Raw genomic sequence first — 12,444 nt, forward strand, 5'->3', positions numbered from 1 at the left:
AATACACTGAGCATAAGGGACTGAGAGGAGTTGAAAATCCCTCAGGATATTTTTTTTTGGGGGGGGGGTGGGTGACAGTGCGCGTGCTTGCATTTTGCCCACCGCATGCTTTTTTACGCGCTGCCTGCTGAGCCTCGCGCTCCGTTTCAAGGTGCTGCTATGAAAAGAACAGCAGCCCCCCCCCCACCCAGGGCTGAATGAACACCTAAAGTGGTCATGTGAGGGCAGGTGGCCACACGTAGATGCAGGTCAGAGTGAGCTGAAGGCTGAGGACGTGCTGCTGTGAGCCACTGGACCCACATGTAAACCAGGCTGCCACTGGCTGCCTTCTGTTCACTTTCAGCACCACGGACAGCGCTCAGCGCACAGCTCCACAGTTCACACCACAGAGCTCTGTGCATATGTGCTGTATGTTCTGCTTTGCTTTGTCCTGGCACTTTTGGTTCCCCAAAGAACCTTTAAGGGATGGTGCTTCAAAGGGATACCCCAGTGTTCTCCTACATCATGAAAAAGGGGCTCTTCTGAAAGCCTAAATGGTTCTTTTCCTGGTTAGACGGCTATTGTATCTATGGATCTTTGGTGAACCTGGTTAAAACGGTTCTATATAGCACTAGAAAAGGTTCCACTAATGTCAGGAGTAAAATGACCATTTTAATACTACATAGAACCTTTCTTCTGAGAGTGTGAGTCGAAGGAAATGAACCTTTTTACGTTGCAGTGATGGTCAATCTAGACAGATTATTTAATGTAGAAGCATTTCTATTGGTTCAGCCATCATCTTTCCGTCAAACTACAGAACAACAGCCAGATTCAAATTAGGTCCAAAAGTGAAAAACTAAAAACAACTTCTGTTACCAAAGAAAAGCCCCACCAGTCTGTACAGAAGTCCCTGTAGTTACTGAACAACACGCCTTAGTGTGTAATAAGCCTTTCTGGGTTAAGGGGTTACGGGTTCTTTATTAATGGGAACATTCACAGGGTTCTATATAGAACCGGGGACACTCAAACAACCACTTTCTTTGCATCAATAAATGATTCTTCCCTATGACACAAAAACCTGTTCTTTAAAGAACCTTATAAACATGGCTATACCATGGTTACAAGTTACCTACAAAGAACCTTTATAGAAGAGCACAGGCTAATGGCTGAAGTACAGTGTTAAATTGTTATAGCTGCATTTATGGAAGCACATAGAGTTCTATATAGCACTGAAAAAAGGGTTCTTTGGGGACTACAGAAATGTTTTCTAGAAGACTCTAGATAAATCCAAAGAACACCTAAACCAGGCAAAGAACCATTTAAGCCTACAAATAGCTCTTTAAGGGTTCATGGCCTTATGCCAGGTAGAACCATTACCTGTACCAAAAAACGCTTGAAGAACCCTTCTTTTAAGAAGAGCATGTCCAAAAATAAAAGGGGCCACAAAGGGTTCTTTAAGTGATCCATTCTTTGAGAGGAACCACTTTTGGTTTTATTAAAACCATCAGTGAAGGAGTGTGAGTGTGATGGACCTTGAAAACTTTCACATAATGGAAGGGTTCAGAGGGTTTTTCCCAGAACCTTAATCTTATGTTGAGCTTCTTTAAACCCTTAAAAGGTTCCTCACACTCAACCCACCACCTTTACAAAAATGATTGCCCGAGGCACTGACAACCTGTAATAGAACTTTTTTTGGGACATTTATTTTTAAGACAGTAAAGCCATTAGCAGGTCTAGTTGTCATTGTCACCAACACTGCTCCTGAACATTTACTGACCAACTCTGACCTCAGTCCACTACCGGCCACACCTGATCTAACTAACATAACTGATGACCACTTTCTGAAGTCCCCCATTAGCTGTGTGATGAATGTTTAGTGTGTGGAAACGCTGCAGCCAGCAATGAGGGTTAGTGGTCACTGGTTTACCTGTAACATGTAGAGGTGCTGTCTAACCGCCCTCGCGGTGCAGTGTGAACTATAAACGGAGTAAACTGTAGTCGTAGAAAGGATTTTTTACTTCCTCTTTCTCCCTGAGGTGCTCTGAGATGTCTGTGTGAGTTCATGTACCAAAGACTCTCTACAGAGAACACACACAACGACAAATTACTGTACGTTTGTTCAATTTGACATATTGTCGATAAGATACGTACACCCCGGCACATGTGAAATGCAGCAAACGAACAGTGACTGTGCTCTAAAAATTGAACGTCAACAAATCAACAAGGCATATAGTTGAACCAAGGGTGCCTAAACTTTTGCATATGCTGAGCTGAAACACTTCCTTTACCTATAGCGCGAATGGGCGGGGCTAAACTGCTATAGGTTGGTAGTAGGTGGATACACAGTGTGTGAAATAGTCGGTTTTTGTGACATTACAAAATCAGTGGGCTGCTTTTGAAGCTTCATTTCCATAAATGGAGTGAATGGAAATTTTGGACCATTTCTATTGGTCCATTCATTGTGGGATGTTGATATATATATGTATATATATATATATATATATATATATATATATGTGTGTATATATATATATATATATATATATATATATATATATATATATATATATATATATATATATATATAGTTGGTAGCTAGCAATGTTTCCAATGCTCATGTGTCCTCCGATACATGCAGAGGAAAGTGCCGGGCCTTGTGCTCTCTCACAAACTCTCAGCCACTGATGGCAAAGTGGCATGGCTCAGGATTGAACTTGCAAGCCCCATGGAAGTGCATTAGAGCCATCCCCAATGTGCTGTTAGATCCTCGGGCATGCAATAGTCATGTGTGGCTGGGATTTCCAGATATCAAAATTGCCCTCGCCCTCTGTGGGTGGGTAGGGTGACCCTCCACAACCCCCCCCAAACCATCACTCGGTGTGGTACTAATCAACGCTAATCAATTAGCATTCTCCTCTGAGCATTTTGGGCTGTCCAGGCTCACTGCATTAGTGGTAGTTCAGCGATTGTCTGGTCATATGCTAAGCTTCACTCTCCCAGCACTGGTAGCATCATGTCGTGGTGGGGGGCCGCCAGCTAGTGGGTGGGGAAAAAGACTAAACTGGATGAAAAATTGGCAAAGAATTCTTTTGTTGATGAGTGTAGAAGAAGCTAACAGTGAAGCTACAGTGTGTGTGTGTGTGTGTGTTATGAAGTCATCTGTATTGTTAACTACAGTGCTGTTTCTGCCTCTCAACAGAGCTGTAGCCAGTGTGATGCAAGGCGCCTGTCAGGTGGAACATGAAGAAGCCATCGGCATGCACGCGCAGCACTACGAAAACATGCAGGCCAGGGCCAACAACATGCGTAAGTCACTCTGGAGCTGCTTTTGTCTCAGTCTGGCACTTCAACAGCCGTGTTGGAACACGAGCCGGCGATGCACTGCTGCACATCAAGAGATGGGCGTATTAAAGTGTTAGGGTGGATAGACTTGTATTTAGACACAGTAGCACAGTATATGCAGGAATGTGCTGAGCAATGGTACAGCGCTACTGGTGACACATGACAACACTTTGATTGATAGTTTTAGTCGTATTGAGAGATGATTCAAATGTGCTGAGATTATTCAAATCTGTTTTCTTAGAAAAGCATGTAATGTGACAAAGACACATTATTGTCACAATTTTGGTGCCCTCAGCGTTCAGAATTCACATGTTCACTCGGTGCATCCAACAATAAAGACAGCAACAGTAAAGTGCATATCCCAGCTTTGAAAGCCAGGGTTAGAGCATAGGGTATTGTTCAAGGGCCCAACTGTGGCAGCTTAGTATCAAACCCACAACCCTGTGCAATAACCCAGTAATCAAAAACCCAGTGCTCTAACCATGGCCCCAGTATATTGCTCGGTGTAGACATGTAATGAGCAGCATGATTATAATGCACTAAAAGTGACCAATCAAAGTCTGTTTGTACCATTTGCTGAGTGCTTTGGGTTGTTCTGAAAAAGCAAAGTAAAAAGGTAAGTTACCTCAAGCCTTTGCCATCAGTGACTGGAGCCCGAAAGAGCACAACTGACCATGCTCTCTTAAAGCAATGTTGGCCAGCAGTGGCATCTGTTACCTGGTGCGTTGGTCCTGGGGACCAAGCGATTTCCTCTACCCTGCAATGATGGCTGTCTGAAAAGAGGCGTGGCTTCTTTGCATGTATCAGAGGATGTGTGTTAAGTCTTTACCCTCCTAGTGTCAGGAGCATTGCTAGTGCTAGATGGAGCTATGATCGGATGGATTAACTGGCAGTACCAAACTAAACAAAATAGCATTTTAAACACTATGCACACACGAGATGTTGTGCTTGTCCATTTTAGCCATGACTAGAGAATCGAACTTGGACCCCAGAAGGTTGCTGGTTCGATCCCCTGGACTGGCAGGAAGTGTGGGAAGCTGAATGAAGAAAAAACGCTTTCTCCCTCCTAATTTCTGGCTGAGCTACCCCTGAGCAAGGCACCTAACCTTCAAATGTGGCTCTCCAACCGCTCTGGTGTTCTCAAAGTGTTTTTTCTAATTCAGACTCATTAAAATCTGCCTCCAGAGGAACTGGGCCTCAAGTATGAATGTGGAATCCCAGCTTTCAGTGAGTGTTTCCTAGCATAAGAAAGCACTTTACAGCCTTTGTTGCTGGACGCCCTAGGAGGGTTTCAGTGTGAGAGCACTTTTAGAACACAAGTCAGCTGCTTATTACTGATTTATTAAATCAGAGTAACACTAAATGAGACTGAAGTGTGAAGCATATTCTTGTTTAGATGTTTAAATGGTAAGTTTGTAACACAAACAAAATGAAAATCAGGGTTGGTAGGGACATCACGGTATTATTAAGGCGTAATTATGCTTCACGCTAAAAACGGATATGGCTGGAGCCTTCTGTCCATACTCTGCATTCAGTTTGACTGTATTTGTGCATGTTCTTGGAAAGCTTATGTATACGGATAGAACAGAGCAGCACCACTGGAAACCGTGGGGGCAGTTTTATCTATCTGTACATTATCACAATCTACTCCACTGTCAGCATGTTTGCTGTTGTCAAAAACGCTTGACTCTGAACTAGCCCTCAAGTGGACGTATTGCTTAACACCTATGCCAATGGAAAGGACGCATGTGGGCCATGCTTTTTGTGTGGTCGAAGGGTTAATATTTACAGTGCTGTGTAAGGCTCACTTTGGTGATTTTAAGAGATGTGAGAGTAGGCCGAATCTGATTCACTGCTCAAATCGGATTATTTTGTTTGGTCATTTTGGTCACATTGTCTTCTTAATGTGGATTGTATCTGGCAGTAGTGTAAACAGAGCATCCTGCTGAACCGAACCACTTGTGCAAAACAACGTCCATGCTCAACCAGGCACATTCATCCCATACGATTAATAGACTAGTTTCACGTGAGGCCAGAAAAAGCTTTTTGTGCTCAATCCAGTTTATAGGGAAGAGTGAACTTGCTGATTTCTGTGTTTAACTGTGGAAGATGATCCAACATTTTTTATGCCTTCTATATGCAACAATATACATCCAATTTATATCATACAAGTGTCCAATATATAGCAATATTTAATGTTTCCTGATATCAGTTGCTTGCTAGCTAACATGACATGATAATTACAGGTTAAATATTAGGTTATTAAGTTTCTAACATAGTTAAACAACTGATGATTAACAAAGAAAGCTTAAAAGGCATGTGTTACATAGTGTCCTATTCCTCAATGACAGTTTTAGTATACTGAGTCATGAATTACGTATCTATTTCTAACGCTAAACAGAACGACATCATGCTGATGTAATATTACCCTGTAATGTGGACAGATACACTACTTTCATAAATAGGGCATCAGAGTACAATCTCGATACTGAATATATCATATATCTGGTCCATCTAGTCCCTTATTTCCCAGGACTTTCCATGACTGGACAAAGAGTCTTTTTTCAGGACGTGTGGGAACTTTTTTTTTAGTTTAGCTGCCGCGAGGAATAGCTTCATTTGCAGAAGCTCCTTTGACTCTTTTTCTTCTCTCTCTTTTAAGATATCCTTGAAGAAACCCTGATTATGAAGAGCTGTTTGAGTTTTCCATTAATAGAGAGCACCGTGCTCTCTGGCTCGTCCTGCTTAAGGAAAAACGTGAAGTGTAACCATAGTAACAGGCATTTTGGCGATGTTGCTGTAAGAGTTTTCATGAACTCGAGATGAGGATTGAGTTGGATTGTCGTTAAAATAAATAAATAAATAAAATAATGTCCGTCCTGGCTGGTCTACCGGATACAATACATTTGGGATTTCAGTACCACAGATAAAAGCGGCCCAGATCCGAATCGGAAATGTCCTACTCACCGTGTTTTTTCCTGTTCACACTGCCATGCAAGTAACAAATCTGCCTCCCGTGAAGAAAAAGATCGGATTGGAGTTCACATCTTGCATTGATGCATTTTTGGTGATCGGACCACGTTCGGATTTCACTTTACTGCACAAACAGCTTGGTGTAAACACCCAGAGGACGTGTTGTAAAGACATAACAACTCAAACCACATTCAGAGTTGGTCAGAGACGGATCTCGTCCACACATGTGGACACAAGTGTGAACGGAATGTGCATTCTGTGTCCAGATACAGTCCAACCAGTGAAAATACTATGCCTGTTGAAAAAGTTAACACAGGTAATTATTAGTTATGAATGCTGGTTTCTTACTTTTCTCACTGTCTCCATCTTCCTGTGTCTCGCTCTGTAGCTGCGTTCCAAAGCCTAGACGGCATTTCTCAGCCGCTGTGTCATAGAAAGCTATTCCAAAGTGAAGGAGCCTCCATATACAGCCTAACAATGCAGCACATACAAAAGACTGCACCATGAAAATGGAGGAAAACGAAGCCCCCGGAGCAGAGTTTGTTTAATAATTAATGTCCATTTATATCATTATAATGAATAAATTAATAAGACTTTAAAAGGCAAGAGACACAATGCAACAGGCTCCAGGTTTCGCTCCACAGTTGCAAGAGGCCTTACTGGTAAAGTCACCATGCAGTCCATTTGTTTTCATAGGACAGTCCTATTGAGGAACTGCCCTATGATGTCTGCAGCCAGGCTTTAGATTGCAGCTTGTGTGTGTGTGTGTGTGTGTGTGTATGCATGCTCGTGCCTCTTTACCGTTACATGATCGATCACAGCTGGCAATATTACAAAGCGCGGTCACTTGTAGTTTCAATGGTCCTTCACATTTTCTGATAGAGCTGCTGCAGGAATGTGCGAACCCACTGCATTGTGGAACCCCTACTGTTCCTCGGAAGCAGGCGCAATCCCCTGGAAGTAAAATGGAAATTAAATAAGTGTTGAATCTGGTCATGCTGGGGAGGCATTTCTGGAAAGGCAAGAGAATTCAGGCAACGTACGTGCAGGTATGATCTGGATATGAAAGGCATGTTAAAGCCAGGTGTAAACAGGCTCTGAGAGGTTCTGTTAGCACAGACTAGCAGCACTTAGAAAGTATGAGTGATCAGGGGTGCCTAATCATTTGCTTAAGACTGTATATTATAAAAACAGACTCTAGTCAAGCAGTAGAGATGAATGAAAATGGGCATGAATTGTGGGTAATGTGGATGAGGATTTTCTTTGGCTGCTGGTGTTGTGTTTGTTGTTTACATTTCTCCCATCCGAATGTTTACAGAATTAATTCCTAGTGTGAAAGCCGAGGTCTATTTACGCCAGGTCCCGTGGGCATTGGCTGTTCAGCTGTTCTGCAGTTCAGCGTATTGTGATTGTTTAACGCTGGGATCAGTCTAGAACATCTAACCGTTTTCCTCAATTGCTCCAGAGCGATTACATCACCTCCCTGCATGCTTCTCAGCCTGAATATACAGCATGTGCACAGCAGCGACACAGAGCGCGGCATAGATATCAACAAGAGAACGTAGCCGCGGATCTGTCCTTCTCGTTTCATCACTGAGGTAATGATACTTCATGGCGATGATGTCACTGCCATGCATTTATGTTGTGGCCTAACAGCTATAATCACTTTCCCACATCTCAGGCTGACTGAAACACAGCCAGGGTGTATCGATTGTTCTTTATCAAACCAAGCACCTGGACCACAGGGTTGAAAGATGTTTATATAGTGCAGATCCCATCTCACCACACTAATCAGCCTCATCAATCACAATGTGTGTTATGTATATAAAAGGGCTGAACTGCTGTAGGATGAATAAGTGGAGAAGTCAGTTTTATCCCAAAAACAAAAGATCTGTGTAGGGCGATACGACCTCAAGCCAGTATCACGATTAATTGAACATTTTACCTCAATCCTGAATAATTAATGCTTCTATCCATCATATTTTCCATTAAACAAGAGGGCGGGGGTTGGGTGGCCATCTTGGTTTATTTTGTGTAGAACGTCCGGTGCAACAACGGACCCACTGATATCAGTATATGTTGTATATACCAATATAACATTGCATAATAACTAGAAGAGGAGGAGAATTTCGCAAACACAACACAAAACAAAAAAGATCGGAATGGGAAAATATCTAACTTATTTCCACCACATTTCAAAGAAGAGGACCTGCGTCTATGGTTGAAGGCGCTAACCCACCCAACCGTCCATACGTCTGCTCTTGCAGTTTTGTGAAAGGAGAACCAACACCAGAACTTCCTTACCCAGAGAACTGGTGCAGTTATGAAGCTCTGTTCAAGCATACATGTCGGGTACAGGTGAGGCTCTAAGCTAGGTTAGGCTAATGTGTTATGTGTCATGTCTTTGGATAAGGATGTGCTGGTGTTGGTTTGAAATGGTAAGAGCAGATGTTCCGATGTTTGGTTTGGTTTTTCTCATCCAATTTCCCCCAATTTAAACTGCCAATCACCCTACCCATACGTAACCTGACACCAGTGAGGGTGGACTAGCACACACCCAGACACTAATTTACTGAATTGCTGCCGATGCAACTTTGCAGGGCAACCAACGCACCTGGAGGAAAGTGCTGCATCTACCCACCTAAAAAGAGCAAGGCCAATTGTGCTGTCTCGGGCCTCGGGTGCTGATGGCTAACAGCATGGCCGGGATTCGAACCTGCGATCCTCTGATCACAGTGACAGCACCTTAGTCCAGTGGACCACCCGGGGTGCCAGACACAACCAGACGCAGACATGTGACATCTGTAGCACTTGTGTTGTGTTAGAAAGCTAGTCAGCTCTGCTCTAAATAGTGTTAAATAGCCTGTTGAAATGGTGGGCTAGCACAACTAGCTACTTTATCATCAGTGTCCACAGCAGTAGCCTACTTCAGACTGCATTCACTCTAAAATAAGGTGGAAATGCTGCTCGAGTTGATCATTCGGCTCGGGTTTGAGCTCTCCTCCATGTTGCTTCCACATCACAGACAGGACAGGGCGGAGTTACGTGACTACACATGCAGCAGTATGTGTAAAGGACAGTACATGAAGACACACAGTGGGTAAAAGGAGTAAAATATTAACAGAATTCAAAATAAATAAATAAATAATTGACTTTAGCTAGATTACTCCGATTTAAGGCTCTGAATATCAGTTTCAGTTCATTTCTGAATAATTACCCAGCCATAATTTTAGTAGTTTCTGAGTGTCTGAACAAAGAAAGGGAGCTCTTGAACGTTCCTCGGGTACAAGATCAAGGCCAATGCCAATCTAATGGCACTCCATTAGTTCACCTAATGAATAGCTTAATTAATTGCTGTGTGTTTTACTTCAGCCTTGATGCAGCACCCAGGTTTACTGTTCATTATTCTGTGGTGTTTCAGAGCAGCCTTCACAATCGAGGTTAAGGTTATTAATTCGAAGCTGCTTTACCATTGAGTTAGTCTGCAGGGCTGGAGTGGAATTATGTGGAATCATGTGGAATCTGTTGGCCTGTTCCTCTGATGAGTGAGAATTTATGGCAGAAAAAAATTCATTGAATTTGAAAGTGTAGCTCCCGCCAATCACAGACTTCCACTGTGTTCCACTGAAAATGAGTGGAAAGATTATAAGAAACTAAGTATTATATTAGAGTTTATTCCATTTAATATTATTTCTGTTTTATGAGAAATTAAAATGGTTTGGATTTCAATGTTAAAGCTTAAGTTATGTTCCAACCCTTCATGCTTCTTTATTTCTACTATCCATGTACTTTCAGGTCATAGTTTATTCTATATTACAGAGTATACCTTATTGTCCTCGGGTTGCACATTGGCCCCACATATGGATACCCACCACGGTCAGCAGTGGGCCCAGCAAGGGTTACACATGGGTCCCATCAGGGGTACTACTGATACTGCATATGGGGCCTAGTTGGGTCCCATGTGAGATTAAGGTGGGCTGTAACGATAGGGCCCATTTGGGATGCATAAAAACCCATTCAGAGCTTGTGCCCACCTGGAACCCACCTAGCCCATGTTCCATCGATGTGAGCCCCACATGAGCTTGTTGGCTGGGGTTTTCAGAAGGGAAATTTGAAAAGCAGTTGTCCTGTTTTCGTTGGAGCTCAGACCCAGCCTGCAACTCTGCTGTTCTTAATCCCAAAACCATGAACTGTCGGCTTTAAAGACAGTTCATGGTTCATGCTTTAACTGCTCACTTTGCTTTAAAGAGAAGGCCGCTCTCAGTCCTCTCTTTCCACGGCTTTGCTCTTATGTAGCAGTGCTTTAAGTGACGGAGTGGAGTTCCGTATAATGAATGGAAAATACTTAGCAGGGCATGCCCTGCACCGTGAGGCTGAGGCTTGCTTCTTATTCAGATAAGCAGCAAACCTCTGTTCAGTTCTACCTTAAATGGTCAGGGTGCCTGAATGTAACTGCTGCAGCTTTTAAGGGGGAACTGAAATTCGAATGGGAAGCAAACCCCACAATAGCCCAAATAGGAATACCTTAATTGACATGTATGAGGTGGTGAGGTCCATGTTAAAGCGTTTGATTTTATAAGCAATGAATCAACAGTGTAAAATGTAACATCGGTTCTTCAAGCAATGCCACATGAGAACCCCTGTTTGTAATAGATGAGTGTGAAAAACCTTTACATCTGTATAAGGCTCTTGACACTCACATCCCTATTGCAAACATGGTTCCTAATGGAAGCAAAAGTGGCTTGAAGAACCCTTTGAAGCATCGTCTTTTCTAAGTATGGGGTGAAGTTTTGCAGCCTGTGGTTGTGGGGAATTCTCGGTCACAGCTTAGCATGTGTTGAACATTTTCCAATATAGTTCAAATAGTTATGACCGTAGGTGCCATTGGACACAGAGGCTTTGACAGTTTGCTCAGCGGTCACTTTTGTGAGCCCTGTCACAGTTGGTAGCAACATGCGTTTGCTGTGTGTGTTTATGTCTTGTGAATTAGTGAATTACTGCTGAATCTTAGTAAACAGTCCTAGTAGATCTTACTACTCACCTCTGGGGATGTAATGAGGTTTTACTCCAGGCCAAAAAAAAACTATCATAAAACTTTTACCTAGGGAAAAAATAAATCAATAAATAAATTAATAAATAAATAAAAAGAAAGCTGGCCATCTGATATGAATGTGACAATGTTAGAACTGGAATATTTAGATGATAAGATGTGACCACATCTTTCATGGCAAGTTCAGAAGTTAATACAGTAAATACAGAAGCAGAAGATACTGTCTAATGTGAACACGCTGGTTTTAATACGCAAATGGAGACGCCGAAACCAATGAGTTTGACGCTGCTGTCATCATGAAGCCAACAACAGACGCCAACGGAAAGTCACTCTGCCACATCCAGTTAGGACTTATCTCCAGAAGATCAGTTCTGGCTTTCAGAGAGAGATTCTAAACATTAGCCTCCCGGTCATAATCACGATCCACTCTGCATGCTGACCAGTCTCATCAGAGATCATTTTGATTTAAACGATTGTTCAAAAGTTTGGAGTCAGTGTTTTCAATACTGATTGGTTAGAATTTTTAATTGGAAATTCCTAATTTTTTAACATTCTGGGAACGTTGCTACGACATTATGAGGACAGCATTATGCTATCGAAACTTTTTCAAAACATTCTAAGAACAAATTTATGTAATGTTTATTATCTGCCAAGATTTCTAGACGTTTCTAGAAAGTCGTTATGAAACGGTTTTTAACATTCTGGTAACATGGCTGCAATGTTACGAGGACCTAAGTTTTAGGTTATCAAAATGTTTTCAGAATGTTCTCAGAACATATTTATGTAACGTTTATTAACATTTTTGAAAATCTTCATTAGAACGTTCTCTCAACATTACAATTTATGGTATCCTGAAATGTTAAATCTGGCAAGTTTTTGAAAGTTCGTTGAAAGTTGTTATGTAACGTTTTTAACATTCTGGTAACGTTGCTACAACATTACAAGGACAGCTTTACGCTATATTAACATTTTCTAAACATTCTATGAACACATTCTAATGAACGTTCTAATGAAGATTAGGTATTAGGTTTGAACATTTAAAAACATTTTTATGTAACATTTATTAACGTTTTTTAAAAAACATCAGAAGAACATTCTCT

At 41.9% G+C, this 12,444-nt stretch overlaps 1 protein-coding gene across 2 annotated transcripts in view; it reads left to right on the plus strand.

The window, feature by feature from the left end:
* Window positions 1-12,444, plus strand: part of shisa9a (shisa family member 9a) — a 75,853-nt gene that overhangs the window by 1,958 nt on the left and 61,451 nt on the right. For both annotated transcript variants that reach the window (XM_072667821.1, XM_072667822.1), the window contains exon 2: window positions 3,179-3,285. In XM_072667821.1, coding sequence (XP_072523922.1) covers window positions 3,179-3,285 — 107 coding nt within the window. The remainder of the gene's footprint in view (window positions 1-3,178; window positions 3,286-12,444) is intronic.

Source organism: Salminus brasiliensis, chromosome 22, assembly GCF_030463535.1.
Source record: "Salminus brasiliensis chromosome 22, fSalBra1.hap2, whole genome shotgun sequence".
NCBI classification, from domain to species: Eukaryota; Metazoa; Chordata; class Actinopteri; order Characiformes; family Bryconidae; genus Salminus; species Salminus brasiliensis.